The 19523-nt window shown below is 55.9% G+C and overlaps 1 protein-coding gene and 1 long non-coding RNA gene across 20 annotated transcripts in view; one reads left to right on the forward strand and one right to left on the reverse strand.

Annotated features, from left to right (window-relative positions):
• The window catches only part of PTPRS (protein tyrosine phosphatase receptor type S), a 199905-nt gene that overhangs the window by 176422 nt on the left and 3960 nt on the right, over positions 1 to 19523 (forward strand). For 9 of the 19 annotated variants that reach the window (XM_059719970.1, XM_059719974.1, XM_059719971.1 and 6 more), the window contains 11 exons: positions 1675 to 1772; positions 4554 to 4677; positions 7569 to 7744; positions 8361 to 8480; positions 8584 to 8738; positions 11144 to 11429; positions 12670 to 12822; positions 13342 to 13520; positions 14758 to 14884; positions 14990 to 15115; positions 19171 to 19325. In XM_059719970.1, the coding sequence (XP_059575953.1) occupies positions 1675 to 1772; positions 4554 to 4677; positions 7569 to 7744; positions 8361 to 8480; positions 8584 to 8738; positions 11144 to 11429; positions 12670 to 12822; positions 13342 to 13520; positions 14758 to 14884; positions 14990 to 15115; positions 19171 to 19325 (1699 nt within the window). The remainder of the gene's footprint in view (positions 1 to 1674; positions 1773 to 4553; positions 4678 to 7568; positions 7745 to 8360; positions 8481 to 8583; positions 8739 to 11143; positions 11430 to 12669; positions 12823 to 13341; positions 13521 to 14757; positions 14885 to 14989; positions 15116 to 19170; positions 19326 to 19523) is intronic. The other 10 variants (XM_059719988.1, XM_059719975.1, XM_059719978.1 and 7 more) reach the window with 2 other exon arrangements.
• On the reverse strand, positions 9640 to 11147 carry LOC132246641 (uncharacterized). The gene is made up of 2 exons (XR_009458030.1): positions 11001 to 11147; positions 9640 to 10841 (listed from the first exon to the last, which is right to left on the reverse strand). It is a non-coding gene; the product is annotated as an uncharacterized LOC132246641 (long non-coding RNA).

The following is a 19523-nucleotide window of genomic DNA, read 5'->3' on the forward strand; positions in this document are numbered from 1 at the left end:
CCACCCCACAGGACAGGGGAGAGTAGGGAGTGAAGAAGCTGCCCCCTTCATTTGTTTCTGACTCTTCTTTTCCCCCGTTCCTCCTTTCCCACATCGGGAAAGGATGATTAGTCAGCTCGGGGATAAAGGCACCCAACTCGTGGCTCCGAGCCTGGGCCAGCGCCCCTCTCCGCGCACTGCGGCGCTGCCCCAGCTGCAGGTTTCAGGGGTACGCCCTCTCTCTAGGCCGCACTGTAAAACTGAGGACCGTCATGCTTTGCTTTGCCATCTCTGTGCTGAGTTTTCAGAGTATCTGACCATCCTGCCACCACTGCTCTGTCACACGCGACACCCACGGGGCTCGAAATTCTCCCCGGCTTCCACCCTCCCCTTCCCATCCCGCGGGCGCTGCGGTGGCTTCTCAGAACGTTGCCCGTGCCCTGCCTGCTGCCCCCGCCCGGGGCGGGCAGGCAGGCGGAGAGGAGGAACCACTGGGACGAGGGGATCTCGCACAGGCGAGCAGAGCTTGGGAAGCGTTTCCGACCTGGTTTCTAGTCGAGCTGCTCAGGCGGGAGGGGGCAGAGTTGTACCGAGTGACCTTCCCCAGACCTCAAGCCAGGCTGTGCAGAGCGTGATCCCAAACCACCATCTCCTTCCCGGTTCCTGACTGTCACCCTCGCTCCCTGCTGTCGCCCCAGCGTCCTCAGTACCCAAATTCCCCAGCTGCTGCTTGCGGGGCAGGTTCCTTGCTCTGCAGGGCCGAGTTCAGGGGGGCAAGGTGACTGGGGCTCTTGACGAGTCTTGGTCCATCTAGTCAAGGTGTTCATTAGGTGCCACGTTTGGAGGTGTCTTCCTTTCGTGCTGGAGGGGGAGGAACCCCCTTTTGTTTGGAGGGCCAGCAGGATGCCCTGTTGGGTGCACCTCACCTCCTTTTGGCCCGCTGATGGAGCCAGGGGCAAAAGCGCCCAGGGGGAAGGATCCTCCTTGGAGCCATCGTCAGAGTAGGAAGCTGAACATATGTCCGACATGCCGCCGATGGGAGATACGTTCCCAGAGCTACGGCGACGTTCCCCCTTTCCTTCCTGTTGGCCAGGAGGTCTATGGCTCGGGGCAAATTTGGGGACAGCGGTCCCAGGAACACAGTTGGGGGGGGGGGGGGGGATTACAATTGTGCATGGAGCCAGGGCAGCAACTTTTTGAAAAGCCTCCCAGTCCTCTGCTCCCCTCCGCCTGCCACCTCTCCCCCCTCGCCATCAGCCAGCCTCAGCACTGCCCCTGCCCCGTCTCGGTGCTGGAGCTGTTTCCGCCCCTCCTGCGCGCGGAGCCACGCGCTGCGGAGGTGCCTCTGGCTGAGGCTGCTCATTTCAAGTCCCCCATTGAAATCACTAACCAGCATCTGCTCTTTTGGGGTTTTTCCTTTTCCTTTCGCGAATGGGGCCATCACGGGGTTGGGGGGGAAACACTCACGTTTCCTTTGTAACGTCCGAGGACACAATTTCGAGCCCTGAACGTTTTTCTCTTCTAACCTCCCTCCTTTCATTGCAGATCTTACATTGTAAAGTTTTTTTTTTCCCCCTTTTCTATATTTCTTCTTTCTTCTAAACTATGCAATATTTACAATTGGTTGTTTGGGGGCTTTTTGGCTGGTTTGTTTTTAATGCGGTGACATTTTCTCCTGCTGTCTCTTCCCCCCAGGTATGCTCAGCCACCCACCGATCCCCATCTCCGAGCTGGCAGAACACACGGAGCACCTCAAAGCCAACGACAACTTGAAATTATCCCAAGAGTACGAGGTACGAGCAATAAGGCGTGTAGCAAAACAGAGCCATGCCGCCGGGGGGTGGAGGGCTCGGACATTCGTCCCGACCCCAAGTCAGCAAAGCAATGCAAGTTCACAGGCTTCGTGGTAAAGGCTCTGGCTGTGAGGAGTCAGAGGAACCGCTTGTGAAGGCAAAGCTAAGCACTTGCTCGGCTCTGCTAGTGTCCAGAGGGTAGCGGGCACTGCGGGCAAGTACAGCTGTGTGGAGCAGTACTTGGGTTTTGAGCTCTTTGGGCAGAGCCATTGTATTGTCCTGTCTATACAGCGCCTAGCGCAAGGGGGTCCTGGGCCAGGACCGAGGCTGCGAGCTCCTGCTGCCACGCGCAGGGTCTGGAAAGCACAACCAAAGGGGGTTCCTGATCCCACGTGTTTGAGGCCTGCGGGCGGCGGGCACATGGCCACCTCCTCTACTGCTGTCCCGTAGCGATCCCATGGAGGTGCAGACGTCTCGGTGGTGGCCTTACCCCCTTGCTCCCGCCACAGCACTCAGTCATTAGCGGGGTCCTTTCAGCCCTTCTGATAGAGCTGAACGAATAGGACGAAAACGGTCCAGCCGTGCTTCATGGTGCATCCAGGTGCCCCCATGTCCACGAGCTCTCCGCAAGCATTCACCCGCTTGAGCAGCATTTGCACAATTCCACCCCCAAGCGCATCGGGTGCCCGCACCACCTCTCCGGTTTCTCACACTCCACCGTAGCAGCCAGTTTGCCCAGGGCTCAATCCGGGCACGACCTGCAAGCCCAGCGGTCTCCTCTCCTGTGACACGGATGGTGTCATTAGCAAACAGACCATACGTTGGCATTTCTTTTGTCCAGAAAGACGTGCTGATAGTTTTAGACCGTGGACTACGGTCTAGGTTGTCCAGGTCTGCCCCCAGACAGCTCACGAACAGGGAGGCCTGGGAGACTGAACGGTTCTGCGGTGTCTTTCGCTTGGCGGTGGACAAAAAGGTCCCGTCGTCGCAGCTTGTCCCCCCTATAAGCGTGCACGCAGGGTGGGGGAAGACCTTCGCTCTGCTGGGGTCTTTCACCCCCATCTTGGAGATAAAGGAGTGCATGGAAGCCAAATCCAGTTAATATGCTCTATACAGATTTCAAAGGCTCATTTGCATAATGCAATATCCCAAGTGCCCTGGCTTAGTTCCAGCACAACCTCCTCTAGTTGGGGAGCCAGAGCTAAACAAACAGCACTAATGAAATGAATGCGAGGCGAGATTAGAGGGATAGAGAGCAAACAGACACATTACAACAGTATAAATACCCATTAGTTAGAAATGCTCCGCAGCGAGAGAGCAAGAGGACATTAGTGTCGTGTGGTGTTGTGCCGGCTCCACCACCTCCTCTCAGCTGCACGGCTCATAACACACGCCCCACGACCGCCGGCTCGGAGCCGCACCCCGGAAGGATGGAGGCGCTGGGAGCGCGCGGGCTGGGGGTGCGCAGAAAGAGCCCGGAGCTCCCGCCGGCGGGGACCGGGGGCTGCTGGGCTGCGCCGGCCCGCGCGCGGCGTGCCCGTGCCCTTGCCCTCCGGGAGGGGCGCAGGCTGGATGCGACGCGAACAGCGGGGACTGCGGCGGCATGCGCTGCTGCCAAGGCTGTGATTGGAGCAAACCCCTCAGGCTCTGCAAAACGAGGAAGGAATTAAGCCCTTGTTTTATTTAATTCTCTGGCTGAGGATTTAGAGGTAAACGTAATTAACCTAATTTCCATATCTGGGACAGCTGGACTTGAAAAAACACCAAACCTGGCATAAATCATCAGGACAGGCGGAGAGGATTTTTCTCTCCAGTGCATTCTGCTGTTTACTCCTTTATCCCTCCTAGGAAAGGGCCGCTGTTGAGTCCTTTCCTTAGGACCAAACTCCTTAACCCTTGTCTGCCTGGGGACATGGGCCGCTGCCCCTCCTGCCAAGGGAGCCTGTGCCAGCTCTTGAAGGGGCACGCTCACACTCGTGCAAGAGCCTTCCCTGTTCCAGAGCTCTCCGTCTTGCCTCCAAGTACCCCGAGCAGTGACACCCCCTTACCCCTTCCTAGGGCTGCTTAGTTCCCTTCCTGCTGCCTAATATCCAGCTGCAACGGGATGCCTTCCCCTGATGTTCAGCCTACATTTCTTCCCCTCCCAGTGGCATCCCATTATAGCTGGTTATAATCCCTCGTTCGGCCCTCGATCATCCCCCCGAGGTTTCCACCCCGCAGATATTGTTAGACTAACACGTTGTTTAGCTAAAATACACGCAGCTTTGGCTCTTCTCATCTCTGCTCATGAAGCCGTCCCAGCGGCTCCTGCATCAGCAATGTTTCCTGCAGTTCCTCCATGCCTTTCTGGGTACGCGGGACCCAGAAAAGGCTGCCTTCGTCCTGTTTCCAGGCACGATCGTGCTGGAGCTGTATAGAGACGAGGCATCTCCCTGCTCCGTGACGCGATGCCTTTGTACCTGCAGCCTGAAATGGCCCTAGCGGGTCTGTGGCCGTGTGGCATTGGCATCATGTCATGCCGCTGCAATGGAGCCTTTGCCAAGTGTGTGTGTGTTTGTGGGGCAAGGGGGGAGAGCATGATGCACGAAGGGCAATGGGAAAGGGGTCGCACTCCATCACCGAGATGCAGCTGAGAGCAGGAGGAGGCTGTCAGTTTGGGAGGTGAAGCCATAGCAAACACTGGGGTCTTTAGCTGGGTCTAGACCTGCAGACACCCAGGCGCACAGCAAGACCCACAGGAGCTCGTTCTTGACTGCGTTGTTTCCTTTCCGGTCCCTCCAGTCCATCGACCCAGGCCAGCAGTTCACTTGGGAGCACTCGAACCTCGAAGTGAACAAGCCCAAGAACCGCTACGCAAATGTGATCGCCTACGACCACTCCCGCGTCATCCTGCTGCCCATCGAAGGTAACTGCTGCGGTTTCTGCTCGTGCACATTAAGAGCAGCCTGCTGCTTTGGGGGGGTGCTGGGAGCCGTCCTTCATTTCAGAGTTCGTCTAGTTAGGAGCTCTGTTCCCTTCATGTCAAGGGAGGCCTTCTTGTAGCTCCCAGCTGGCTGTGTTCTGGAATTGAAATGCATCCAGAGGTGGGTGATAAGCAGGGTCCTCGGGATGGGTGCAGCTAGGCCTGGCTGGAAACACCCTCTGCAGAGCAAACAACTGTGCCATTGCATGTGCATCCGCACCACCTCGCACAGATAAGTGGGAGTGCTCGCCCGGGCTTCGGTGCAGGTTGCGTACGCCTGCGGAGGACTCTGGGTACTTCCTCAAGGAGGTAGCCTGCATGAAAGCCTGTAGCGCTGAATGCCCCCTGCCTTTGTCACCTCCAGTAGCTACCTGGGTCTGTCCTGTCAGCATTTCTGACACGAGATGACCTGGGTCTGCTTCTACTCAAATGCTTAAGGCACAGAGGGGTCTTTGCTCAAGCAGTTTCCTTATCTTCTCGTGTAGTGACAGCCCTGGGCCATTTGAGAGCCGCGCATTATGCTGCACTGGTCCTGGTTGCCTCCAGCCACCGTGTTAGAGATGCGGCTCTACCAGAGGCCTTGCAGTGGGGCGTCTTTGCAAAGCGATCCCAGACGTGACCCGCTGCTCTCACCCTGTTCTGCCGCACAGGGAGGCATGGATTTGCCATTCGCGGGTAGCCTTGCTCAGTCAGGGCGCGTTTATCCAGGCAACTAGAGTAAAGCAGATGTGAGTTAAGGTCCAGTGATCCTGCGGCTGAAGGTAAACTGGAGTTTCCCCCCACCTCGCTTGTCCAACACGTATGTGATGGAGGTGGGACGCTGGCAATGAAGCTCTGCCCAAACACCCAGCCCAGGTTTGGATCTGCGGTGTCTGTGCTGGAAGGGGGATTGTTAACGTGACAAAGACGACCGTGGCTCAGCTGCTTTTCCTTCCGAGACACCTTGCAGTACCTGCTTGAACCGCAGAGCCAGGCTTCGCACAGCTGCCTGCCTTTTGCTAGAGAAGAAAGGGGGAGGGAGGCACGAGAAGGGACACAGCGCTGCCGGCGTAGAAAGCAGAGACGGGGCGAGCAGCGGCTCATTCTGCCAAGCCCCTGCGAGGCAGCACGAGCCATCAGTGCAGGGACCATCTGGAGTCGCAGGGTCCTGGGGTGACGTCTGCCAGGCTGGACACCGGCTCTGGGCAGGTGCTGCACGGACAGGGAAAGAGCAGGCGTCTCTCAGCCTGCCTCCACACAGACCTGCAAGAGGTGACATCTCTGGGCTCCCTGCAAGCCAAGCAGCGTTAGAGCCAGCAAGGGCACCTGCATGCACGGAGCCGGATTCATGCCACGTAGGCAGGGCAGGGCCACCAGCTGGTAACTGCTTCCCGACCAGTGCTTGCCCTAGTTAACACAGACGCTGCATGCATGCAGCAAGGCACCCCATCTCCCTTAGGTGCTTCATACTGTTCTGCCTCTTTGGTCCATCCCCAAGACCCGGGCACCTCCGTGTTAGCATGGAGGGTATCTTAGGCCGGGGGTATCTTCCAGCCGTTGTTTAAAGTTCTGGCATCGTCAAATCCGTGGCGCGTCGGCTCCGCCTGCTCAAAAGGGGAGGGAGGTGGCCGTTTTAATTCGGCGATTTCCCTGTAAGGAGGCCTGTCACGCAGCAAAACATTCCTGGCACTGGCCACCATTTTAAATTACACAGCGGGCCCGAGGGGAACAGGTTGGAGATTAATTCTGGACGCTCGGCCTTATTTGTGCTCGTGGTGCTGTGACACAGACGCTTTCCCTTTGAATTTCTGAATTGCGGGGGACGGGAGCCCTCCAGAAATTCAATCAAAAGCCGTTTTCCCCAGCAGCTGAAATGGCCCGCTGTCCGTGAGACCTGGCGGGCAATTCAGAGTGGCTTTGCCCCGGCGCACGGACATCACGGCCCTGTTATCTGCATGCAGCGGTGGGACGAAGGACTTGAAACTTGTTTGGTGTTGGTACCTCTCTCTCCTCCGAGACTTGAGCTAAGTGCTAATGTGGGGAGCGAAGAAGCCCGCCCGTGCAGCCGGCTGCTCTGCTGTACGTGGGAGCGGGGCAAATCTCCAAATGGCTTAGTGTTTTGGGCCAAGCCAGAGGGCGTCTCTGCAGCCGGGTAGGGCGTCTCTCCACGCCTGGCACCTCCTGCCTTCACCAGTCACGTCCGAACCTCAGACAAAGACCGAGCAGGCAGCGGTAGCACGGCACAGGCTAACCTATGCAAACAAAAGACCATCCTAGAACGGCAGGATGCAGGTTAAAGCAGGTCGTGGTTCGGCATTCAGAGCCACGTCCTCCCATTGCAAATCCGGCCAGGTCTTTCTCCGTCTCGCCCAGCCGCGGCACAAACGGCCGTGTCTAAAGGCGTCTCTCTGCTCTGGCACCTGCTGCAGAAATCCCGCGGCAGCGGTGCGGGGCACATCAGCTCCCGCCCCAGGATGTCTCTCTCCAATGGTCGGTGCGGTGCATAGGGGTAGCCAGAGGTGATGGCTTGTCTTGCAGTTCTGCGTATGCACAGCTCCTAGCACAGAGACGGAGGGTTTCTGAGCCAGGGGCTATGGCAGTGCTTCTAAGAAGCTAGTTATGGTTTGGTACCTCATATCCCACTCCCCACAATGGATGCGTTATCTCCGTAATGCAGATTTGCTGAGTAGGACCCTTTGCTGGGGCTCGACGGCAGCCGAGCTGAAACTATGCAGATTTGCTGCCTCTCCGGACCCGACTCGGCTCCAAGGAGCTCGGGCTGCTTCGAACAGGTGTTGTTATAAAGGCACATCCTGCCGAACTCAGCTGACTCCCTTTCCTGCATTTTGATGCAGGGATCGTGGGCAGCGACTACATTAACGCCAACTACATAGATGGCTACCGGAAGCAGAACGCCTACATTGCCACCCAGGGCCCCCTGCCCGAGACCTTTGGGGACTTCTGGCGGATGGTGTGGGAGCAGCGTTCGGCGACCATCGTGATGATGACCAAGCTGGAGGAGAAATCGCGGGTGAGGAACTCGGGAGGGGCAGCCGGATAGTCGTGAGCGGGGCGGGAACCGGAGGGTGGAGAGATGCAGGCAAGAGATGTGCGTGGGGAATACAACAGCCCCCCTCCTCCCCTGCAATCTGCAGTCCGTGATAACAACATCAGCAGGACGGCTCGGCCTGCCTCGCTGCTTTGGATTAGGGGACCCACCAACCCACCTGGGATCCCTTTGCAGCTCCAGGGTGAGGGCAGTGAATCCCAGGGCTTGTGCTTTAAGTCTGGCTATGGGTTGGCTCACGTAGCAAGGGGAGAGTCCTATTGTTTTGCTTAATGTTCTCTGAAACAGGCTGCCCAGCCCTCCAGAAGCATCTAATCTGCGGTGCGTTGGGCTAGCAGCATGCCACAGAGCCTGAGCCCCTCCAGAGGAGTGGCATTTAATGCATGTCGGCGGCGGAGCTGAGCATACTGGGCTGGGGGTGGAGGGGGGGGGTCTGTATTGCACTGCTCCAGCCATGCCTTGTGCTGCTCCTGTTGCCCCTGCTGGGTGGGCAGCACTTGCTGCAACGTCGTGACAACAGGGGTGAACATCCTGCTTTGCATCACGGTCCAGAGCTCAGCAGCGACCCCTTTTCTTGCAGATCAAGTGTGACCAGTACTGGCCCGGCCGGGGCACGGACACGTACGGGATGATTCAGGTTACGTTGCTCGACACCATCGAACTGGCCACGTTCTGCGTTCGGACCTTCTCCCTTCACAAGGTGAGGCGGGCTCGGGCACGCTGCATCCTGGTAACCCCCCACCCGCGCTGCACACGAGGGGGCTTGCGTGGCTCACGGCGCTGCCGCCACCCTGCCTCCACAGAACGGCTCCAGCGAGAAGAGGGAGGTGCGCCAGTTCCAGTTCACAGCATGGCCGGACCACGGCGTGCCCGAGTACCCGACCCCGTTCCTGGCTTTCCTGAGACGAGTGAAGACCTGCAACCCGCCCGACGCCGGCCCGATTGTGGTGCACTGCAGGTACCGGTCCGCGTCCGGCCAGACCCATAGGGCTGCTCCTATGAGTAGCGAGAGGAACGGTGCCATGCAACCTGACTGCGAGCCCAAGGGAAAGCCCCTTTATCATGCTCCCTTTCGCATACCCAGCACGCAGGAGTGGTCCCCACGCAGCAGCGGAGGATTTCTATTCAGAGAAGCATGTCCCACGTTGCGTGGGGCTGGGTGGCACCACGTTGATAAGGCCTCATTGGAGGGGGGCAGGGGAGGGCACTTGGTAACGTGCTGCCCTTCAGCAAGTAAGCAGACTCATTTCTGTCGCAGTGGGGAAGGGCAAAGATAAAATGGGGCTGAGGCTGCAGCAGTGACGTTGCCACGTGGGGCAGTGGGGGACTTGGCCGGGCATCAAAGGGGAGGTAGGGGGTCTCCAGCGTTTGTTCGAGCACCACCGTCATCACGAACGCAGCGTGGAGAGCCACAAGCCGCAGACCCCCACGGGCAGGTTGCATTCCCTAATTCAATTTACAAACCAGCAAGGGATGCTCGCAGCTGCCGCCGCTCTGATAAATCCCCCTCGGCCCTCAGGAGAAATGTGGAGGGGCCGGTGGGTCACTCAGCGCTGGGGAGAGTGACATGTGAATTTTAGAAGCAGTCGGGGGAATCTAATCCTGCCTCTCCTGGAGGATGCAGCTTAAATAGTTTTTGTAAGTGGGCAACTTATCACTAACCCTGCAGATGGCAATTATCGCGCCCCTCTCGGAAAGCGAATAAAGGCAGCCGGCAGCACACGAGCGATAAGAACTAGCTTCCTGATCAGCTCCCGCATTTCTTGCCAGAGCTCCAGCAACTTGCGTGGTTCAGGTGTTGCACAGTCTAATTAATAGAGATCAAGGGGGTTTTATGAAAAAAGGGGGCCGCGCTTGAATAGTGGGAGGAAGCCCTTTATTAGCAGCAGTCAAGGCGCAGACCCCGCAGGGCTGCGCTGATTCATAAATGCCTTTGCATGCAAGCTTGATGTGACCCAAATGTTTTTGTGCATCAAGTGCAGGGGTGACGCGTGTTGCTCATTATGGCATTAGTCGTTTCTCAGCTGCCTAAAGACCCGAGTGATTAAACATGCTTTCCAAGCCCTTAGATCACGCCAGCCCTTTGTTCAGACCCAAAGCCCCCTACCTGGAGCTGCCATAATTGCGTGCCTGACGGGCAGATCTCCTACCGAGGTGCTGTCGCAGACCAGGAGGCATGAGAAACAGGGCAGATTGGTATCGGGGAGCGACAGACATGTTGCCAGACATGGCTTTGCGCCTCGTGTCCTCAGGCGACGGGACCAACCATCAGCACAAAGCTCCTGCTAGGCTGGGCCCAGGCTCAGAGCAGAACCCCCCTGGTTTGGGCTCCATGGGGTAAAGGACAAGTGGGTAGTGCCGAAAGCACTGCTGGGCCTCGGAGGGAGAGGAGCTGACCTGTCCCATCTCTGGGAACCTCCTTCTCTACCGAGTTGATGCTCCAAAGCTTAAACAGCAAGACTTTTTAACAGGCTCCTTCTCCCAACCCCAGCTCTGTTGTTCATTTTCTTCTGAATCTTTGTCATGCCAGATCCAGCGCACGGGTTCAGATGCAACAACCTTGCAGGTTGATCACGCGGGGTCTTTCCCAGGCAATCCCAGAGCTATGAAACCAGGGACAGCGACATCCGAAATCAGTGCTGGGGTTTTTCCCCACACGTGGTTCTAGCCTCTCTGCTGGCAGGGACTTGTCTGTTATTGATGCTTTGTTGAAGCCAGGATGCTACATGCTCCTTTTTGCCCACTACTTTTCTAATCATGGCAGGCTTGCTTTTATAGAGCAGCACCAAATATTAATAAAGCCATAGTACCGAGAGGCCAGAGTCCCAGAACTGTAGGGAGCTACAAATTATTTTGACTCGCAGAATCACAGACAAGTAGGGCTCGAAGGGCCCTCGGGATGTCATCTAGTCTGAGCCCCTGCTCAAGGAAGGCCCATCCTCGTGTTAAAACTCGAGGACCAACCTTCCCACTCGGCTACCAGGCACGATAGTTGGAACAGCCAAAAACTTCCTTTAACTTGACGCAAGAAAAGCAGATGGACACGGGCGCTGTCGAAGTCCTGCAAGGAGAGGAAGTAGCTTGTTAAAATATGCTGGGGAGATGTACAGAAGAGGACCATAATAATCCCCACTGCAGAGGAAGGCAGACCCCCTCCCCGGTCTCTCCCTTTCCTCTATCTACAGCTGTATTGACGGGGTCTTTATCACCACCCGCCTACCTTTCACATGCTCGCGTCCTGTGCGCGGTGCCATCTGCTCGCTCACGCCGGCGAGACCGTCCCGTCTTGTCCGGCCAGTCGGTAGGGAACGAAAGAGCTTAGGCGGCGTGACGTATCGCTTACCCTCCAACCTCCCCTTTCAGCGCGGGCGTTGGACGGACCGGCTGCTTCATTGTGATCGACGCCATGCTGGAGAGGATAAAGCACGAGAAGACAGTGGACATTTATGGACACGTCACCCTCATGAGGTCACAGCGCAACTACATGGTGCAGACAGAAGACCAGTACAGCTTTATACACGACGCCTTGCTCGAGGCCGTGGCCTGCGGGAACACAGAGGTGCCGGCCAGGAACCTCTACACGTATATCCAGAAGCTGGCGCAGATAGAAGTGGGGGAGCACGTGACAGGCATGGAGCTGGAGTTCAAGGTAACGGGGAAACGCCGGGCTCGAAGGGGTGGTGGCAGGGGAGCAAGAAACACGCTGCCAGGCTTCGACATGGACCTTCGGTGAAGGAGACGGCCAGGCCCCTACATGGGCTTACACAGCAGTGGTTAGCACCCACCAGCATCGTAGCCATGGCTTGAAGTCCCCAGACAGGGTGGGGGACTGCAAGGCTTTATAAGATAGGTCTGGTAGGGTGGTTGCAATGGCTCTAGGTCTGCGAGCAGAGCTGAACCAGCACCCCGAAGCGGTTCTGGTTTAAGTGGGGTGAATACGGGGGACTTCAATGCAAAAACCTCAGCACCTGCAGAAACGTAATAGCGACAGCAACTGGAGTGAGAGCGAGGGCAGAGAGGAGAGGAAAGGTCGGGCCTCCTGGCTGGAGCTTTCTGCAGCTTTAAACTCCGCGAGGTGACAGGCGCCCGGCCCTTTGGAGGAGAAAGAATGTTTTTGTGTTTCTACATTAAAGAAGTAATTACATCTCCAGCGCTGGGGCTGCTGCAGCGGCTCCCAGGGGAGGGCTGGCTGCTGCTGGAAGGCGCGCGTCCGGCTGCCTGAAATCCAGATTGAATTTCCTCCTGTCTTAACACTTGATTTCCGCACGGTGTTTTGAGTGTGCGATGCGCTGTTGACAAATCATGACAGAGATCCCTGACGGGGGAGGGATAGCCCCAACATCTCAGACGCTGCGCTTCGGCGCTCGTCCTTTAGCGAGAGATGAAAAGGAGGCAGAGCCTTGCGGAGAGCGTTGGGAGGGGAGGAAACGCACCTGTTTGGGGGTAGGCAGGAGGGGTTGGGACAAGCTTGCTGCCTTCGCGGCGCTTGTCTGAGATCAGCCCCAGGCAAACAAAGAGACTTCTTCTCCCTTTGATGTCTTCGTCCACGACCTGGACGATGGCAGAGAACACACCCTCAGCAAGTTTGCAGATGGCACCAAGCGCAGGGGAGCTAGTGGGTGTACCAGAGGGTAAGGTTAGGATTCAGAGCGACCTAGATGAATTGGAGGATTGGGCCAGAAGGGATCTCATGAGGTTCAACAAGGACAAGTGCAAAGTCCTGCCCTTAGGATGGAGCAATCCCACGCACTGGTGCAGGCTGGGGGCGACTGGCTGGGCAGCAGCTCTGCAGACAAGGCCCTGGGGGGGACAGTGGACAAGACAAATAGGAGCTGGCAGTGTGCCCTTGTTGCCAAGAAGGCTAATGGCATGCTGGGCTGCATTGGTAGGTGTGTTGCCAGCAGGTCAAGGGAAGCGATTATTCCCCTCTATTCAGCACTGGTGAGGCCACATCTGGAGCACTGTGTCCAGTTTTGGGCCCCCCACTACAGAAAGGATGTGGACAAGTTGGAGAGAGAGTCCAGCGGCGGGCGACAAAAATGGTGAGGGGGCTGGGGGACACGACATACACGGAGAGCCTGAAGGAACTGGGCTTATTTAGTCTAGAAGAGAAGTCCAAGGGGGGATTTAATAACAGTCTTCAAGTCCCTGCAGGGGGTTACAAAGAGGATGGAGCTGGACTGGTCTCAGTGGGGGCAGAGATGACGCACGCGGTGGTCTCAAGCTGCAGCAAGGGAAGTTGAGGTTGGATATTAGGAAGAACTTTCTCACGAGGAGAGTAGTAAAGCACTGGGACAGGCTACCCAGAGAAGCGGTGCAAGCTCCATCCTTGGAGGTGTTTAAGACCCAGGTAGACAAGCCCTGGCTGGGATGATGTAGTTGGGGCTGGTCCTGCTTTGAGCAGGGGGCTGGACTAGATGCGACCCCCTGAGGTCCCTTCAGCCCTCGCTTTCTGTGTTTCCTCATGAAGCTAGTTTGGCCCAGATGCCCGAACACCCAGCTCTCCTTTTCCTGGGAGCTGCCGTAACGCCCTACTCCAAGCGATTTTTGTTTTCCTTCAGCGACTTGCCAACTCCAAAGCCCACACGTCCAGGTTCATAAGCGCCAACCTCCCATGCAACAAATTCAAGAATCGCCTTGTCAACATCATGCCATACGAGACCACGCGGGTCTGCCTTCAGCCCATCAGGGGAGTGGAGGGGTCGGACTACATCAATGCCAGTTTTATCGACGGATACAGGTAAATGGTAACACTTATCTGCTTTTCTAGCAAGGAGTAAGTTGGGCTGGGCGTACGAGTGCTGTCTGTGATGGCACACATCCATTGTGGGTCTGTTTGTCTGGCTTATACTCAGTGTCTTGTGGACCGGCACATCCTATCCGTGCGTTGCATCTTGTGCAGAGCCCACCGCCAAATGGGGAGAGACCATGTTTGATTAGCTTCGTTGATTAGCATACCCCTTGATGTACGGGGTTTTCCTTAACTTTTCTCCTAACTATTCCAGCCATTCGTGGTTATGACATTTTCTGTCCCACAAAAAGAAAAATAAGTAGCTCCAGCCTTAGACTCAGCATATCACGCAGGGATGGATGATGGGCAGCTTCCGTGGGAAACTGTTCCCGACACTGCCTTTCATTCCTGTTACGGTTCTGGGGTATCGCACTATTGCCCGCTTCCCAAAGGCAGCGAGTGCTGTGCCTTTTGCATTAAGAGCCTGCAAGCAGAGCTGCAGCGATGCTCCGAGACTTCCCCGAGCAGCCTCGACAGAGCCCGACTGCTGCCCCCCAGCCCTTCCTCCCCTCCCCTGGAGCGCTAGGCTCACAAGGAAGATTTTAAACCAGCCCTTTGGTGCCTGGCAAAAGAAGGATTTCTGTGGAGGGATCCCACAACTTCTGCCAAGATGTACGCAGCTAGCAAACAAATGAGAACGCAACACAGGTAATGCATCACACAAATATATCTAGATCTGCTCTATCGCAGGTCGTGAACTTAAAAAAAAGAAAGCGATCTTACCGCTTCATATCATGTCAAACCCCAAATCCCAGAAGGTCCTGACCAGTGGCCAGTCGGCCAAGAGGACCTTACCCAGAACTAGAGACTGAGTTCAAAGGGGCACGGGATCCATGAAACATCTGCCGATGGGAACCTGAGCATTGGATGCAACAGGGACATGTCTTGGATCCCTGGCCCCCCTTTTATCCCCCTCCATAGCAAAGGATCTGGTAGAAACACTGTACCAAGACGATGCCATTCTCTCATCCTGGTAGTCAAGAGGGTATACGCTGACCCAATCCCTTTATCAAGATCCGGTGTCCCGAGACTGGGTAGTCCGAGAAGTATTTCCCTAGCACGTCCATACACCTCCCATCACTTCGGACCTTTGTAGCTGTTCCCGTACCAGCCTTCAGCCCAGGCAGCTGCCCCCCGGAGCGTGGGGTACTTCACCGCCTCGCGTGGGGCCTGTGCTTGCTTGCAGACAGCAGAAAGCATACATTGCCACTCAAGGGCCACTGGCAGAGACCACCGAGGATTTCTGGCGGATGCTGTGGGAGAACAACTCCACCATCGTCGTGATGCTGACCAAGCTGCGGGAGATGGGCCGGGTAAGTGTTTACCCGATTACACGGAAGCTGCCGCCTTCCAGCCGCCCGCGCGTTACCCAGCCTGTAACAACACTGATCTCCTTTCATCTTTCCCCCCCTCGGCAGGAAAAGTGCCATCAGTATTGGCCAGCAGAGCGGTCAGCCCGGTACCAGTACTTTGTGGTCGACCCCATGGCCGAATACAACATGCCTCAGTACATCCTTCGAGAATTCAAGGTTACTGATGCCAGGGTGAGTGCTCTGTCGGCCTTCTGCGAGCGCTTTGAAGGGTGAATGCTATCCTCGGGAGGTGATTAGGAAACTCGGCTTACAAGAAAAGGCCATAAGCACGTGGCTGGTTTCGCTCAGCATAATGAAAGCTGAGACAGGGGTAGGGTCGCTCGCTACGAATACTTCATGGGAGTAAATGCCAGGGAGGGAGAGTAGCTGCAAGACGGACCGTTGGCACGAGAACAGATGTGTGTAAGTTTGGTTGGAAATGAAAAGGGGAGTACGCTGGGATCGCCCTCCAATAGGTGTAGCTGGGGAGGGAGCAAAGAGACTCCTTCCAAGCTAGTAAATTTATTAAGGGGATTAGCATAGAAATGTGGAGCTGGAAGGGCCTTGTGAAGTCCATCTTGTTCAGCCCTCTGCACCGAGGCAAGTTAAAAGCGCCAAGACCATCTCTGGTCTTAAAAACCTCCGATGACGGGGATTGTGCAGCCTCCCTAGTCGCCGGGTCCAATGCTAAACGAACCCACAGTTAGAAAGAGTCTTCCCTTGAACCAAAATCTTCTTTTGAAAAAAAGATTAAACCGATTACCTCCTGTTGGCTGTGGATCCGGGGACACTCAACCTCCGTCCTCTTCGTAACAGTCCTGTCTGTGCCGGAGGGCTCTTTCCAGTTCCCTTTGGCTTGTGATGGGGACGGGGGATCACAAGAAGATCAGAGAGGGATTTTCCTCCTAGATGTCCCTCGGCTCCTTCCTTAGAAATCTTTTCAGACTCTCCCTCGAATCTGGAGCAAAACCAGCAACGTTGCCTCAGTGGACGCTTCGGCAAACCGTACACGCGTTGCTGCCGCGGGTGGGCCCAGCAGTGACCGGCACGTCGTGACAAATGGACAAACAAATGCTCGGTGCTTTATTAGGTCTCTCTGAGGCTCAGTGCGAGGCGGCTGGCGAAGAAGCAGTAACTAGACTGTTTTGGACGGGCTGATGGAAGGTGCTTCATCACCGCGTACAGCCATCCAAGTCCATTTATGCTCATTCATCATGCCTTGAACAAGGATGCTGGGTCACCTTACAGATAACCGGAGAGGATCTATAGTGCGATATCTCTACGTGCTGTCTTTCATATGAATTGAATGCCAGCGTGTTTCCGCGGAGTCTGTATTCTTAGCATCGCACTGCAGGGTAGAGAAATTAAGGTAAGAAAGGCTTTCATCGAGCGTTGCGAAGAGACAGGTGAATGTGGAGGCAGGAAGGACTCTCGCAGCCTTGGGGAGGACTGCGGAGGAAGCGACATTGTGCTGCATCCGTGGAGGGTTTTAAACAACAGGAAGGAAACTTTTGAACCATTTTCTGCAACCAACAGGGGCCATGGGGGCTGTCCGGGGATGGAAGTGCTGTGGGACCGCTCAGTGGTATTCGAAAGATTCAGCTTCAAACAGGCCTCATAATTGCTATTTTAAATGGCTGCATGTAATAACCGTTTAGATCCTGGTCTGTGCTTCAGTTTTTCTAGTACAACAAAAAGTCTCCTAGTCTCCCCAAAAAGTCTCTAGTCTCCTAAAGCCTAATGATGGCTTCCTTGCTGCTCTGCCTCCCGGAGCCGATCAGAACCCCGAAAAGTTGAGTTCCACCAGGAACCTGCTCTGGCAATATCCCCGTGTCCCAAATCAGACCTAAAAAAGTACATCAAAATTTGGAAATTAGCCCCAACAACTCTGTGGGGGGGAAAAATCATCTTGGAAACACTGATGCAACCTCAAAGCACTGTGAAGGGCTTCGCTTGGACTGTTGGGTTTGGGTTTTTTGACAGTTTTGTACAATAAAAGGTAATCGGCAATTTACCGCAGTTCCACAAGATCAGCATTTTCTGGCGGAACAGGTTTCCATCAGCTTTTGCCGCTTTGCTTTTGAATATCGCCAAGAGAAGCTAGGGACCGTTCCGCCGCCCCCCTTAGCTGGTAGAATTGGTGCATTGGGCTCTTCCTCGAGTATTTTAAACATAGATCCTGCTCCTAGGAGGCAAAGGGGGAGTCCACCGTCCAGAGGCTACTTAGCATTGGAGAAGAGGCCTCCTTTGCATCGCCTCCAGAAGATTTCCCAGCCTTCCAGTCCCCTCCGCAGGGACGAGAAGAGCAGCAAGCTTCCTACTCCTCAACAGGCGGCGCGGGGCTGTACATGTTCTTCCTGGATTTTTCTCCAACCATGCGTGTGGCACCAGCCTGCATGCCAGCCCCTTCATAGAAAGTCGATGGATGGGTTGGGGGGGGCTGTTTCCCTTCTCGAGCTCACTTATTTCTTCCAACATCCAAAGCCATCTTCGGTTGTCTCTGCAAAACCTGAAGATGTCCTAAGACCACGTCTTGAGACCGGCACTATTAGGACGGCGAATCATCCATCCTGGAAGTCAGACTCATCTGCCTCTTTTCTACTGGGAACGAGGCAAGTTGTTCAGGCCGCCACCTTGTTCTGCGTTTGCACGGCGCCGGGCACCGCGTTCTGGAGCTACTGCCATTGTCATCTCTCCTTTGGCTAACAACCTTGAGGAAGGAGAGACAGTAACGCACGGCAGCAGAGAGCAAGCTAGCGGTGACTTTGCAGGAGCACTTCAAGCCTGGGTTCTTGCTCTGTAGCCGCAGGTCTCCTCACCGGGCGGGCGTCCCAAGCCAACGTGGGTCTTCCTCTGGACACCCAAACAGCATATAGTTGCAAGCCTTCCTTCAAGGACCTATTCCCGTACCAGCCACCTTTCGAAAGGAGAGCACCTTCGACATGCCACAGGTCACTCACCTGTGCTCACACGTCAGGCCACCAGAAAAGGATGCTGCGAATGCCTTCTTAGATGAGAACCATTTCCGCTCACCGAGCCGACACAGAGACACAAGAGCTGCCCCCCGGCCCTTTCCTCTTCCAGATGGCACAGTTGAAGCTGCAACTCTGGTATCTGGTACGGGCTTTTCCTTTCCCTTGCCCTGCTCCCTACTCTCAGGACCAGCGCTGCTGTCCTTGCTGGCATGGAGCGGAGCGGTCTGGCACGGGTGATCTCTGGCAGGCCTGCTGAAAAGCAGTGCTACCTCACACGAAACCTCAGCTCTTTCCAGTGGGATTACTCGAAGGAGAAAGAGCTGCCGGGCGATTTAACCACCAGCCTACAGCTCAAAGCAATGGAAGTGACCTCTCCGAAGTACAGCACAGGGCTGCAGCACGCTGCAACAGGGGTGGTTAGATCCTGACTGCCCTCCACCTACGTGGGCAGCTCCCACGGGATCCTTACCTGTACAGAGCTCTGCCCCTGGGCTATCTGCTCCAGCCCGGACATCCACCGAGCGCCCGGCTCAGCTCGCCGCATCTTCCTGCGCCACAACGAGCACCTAACGAAGGCACCGCCATCACACGCCAGTCCTGCACAAAAACGAGGCCTGCTTCCGGATCTCAGGTGCAAGGAGAAGTTGAGAGAAAACCACCGCTAAGACATAAGATCGCTTTCGCTCGCACGACATTAGGCGCAATGAGATTTTTTTCTTTTTTTAACCCATCGCAAGAAGGATTTCGGGACCTTTTCAGAACTCTTCTGCAAATACAGCCTCAATCTCCGCACGAGCTTCACGTGCTCCCGAGGTCGCTGGCATTGTGTAGCCTGCTAATTCTGTTTGCAAGGTAGAGAAGGATGTCTCCGGCGGGGGAAGATTTATCTTCCTCTGGAGTATAATTCGGGTGCCATGGCAACGACTCCTGAAGATTGATGGAAGGGCCATAACCTCAGCTCGAGCGTTGCACAGCACAAGACTCCAGTCTGGGCAGTCCCGCGGCGTTCGGAGTTGTCCAGATGCCGGTAGCATTCAAGTGCAAGCCAAGAGCATAGATCTGTAGCAGAAACTCCCAAGCATCAGCTCTAGATGGGTAATTTCTTTATAAATAGAGTCATTTTCTTCTGTACACACTCCAGTGCCGTGCAGAGAAGCTCTGTCCTGATTCTAGTCACCAGCCGGGCACGCGGGGGATTTGGTTTTACCGGCGTGGACACGGCCCGTGTTTTAACTGTATGGGGTGTTTTTTTCCCCCCCTTGCCCTGCCCAGGACGGCCAGTCACGAACCGTACGCCAGTTCCAGTTCACCGACTGGCCGGAACAAGGCGTGCCAAAATCAGGAGAAGGTTTTATCGACTTCATCGGGCAGGTCCACAAGACGAAGGAGCAGTTTGGCCAGGATGGGCCGATCTCTGTCCACTGCAGGTAGGCGGGCGTGCACGTGCGGGCTTCAGCCGATTTGTAGCTCCTGTTGGCTGAGCTCGCTGCACACGCCAGGGACACCTGGCTCCCCTCCATGTCCCGCACCCCATCCGCTCTCCTCCGGGGTCTCCGTACAGTCCCCCCATATCTCATATCAAGGGCTTTCTGGGCACTCCAATTCCTTCCTCCACCCAGGCCCCC

Source organism: Alligator mississippiensis, chromosome 16, assembly GCF_030867095.1.
Source record: "Alligator mississippiensis isolate rAllMis1 chromosome 16, rAllMis1, whole genome shotgun sequence".
Classification (NCBI taxonomy): domain Eukaryota; kingdom Metazoa; phylum Chordata; order Crocodylia; family Alligatoridae; genus Alligator; species Alligator mississippiensis.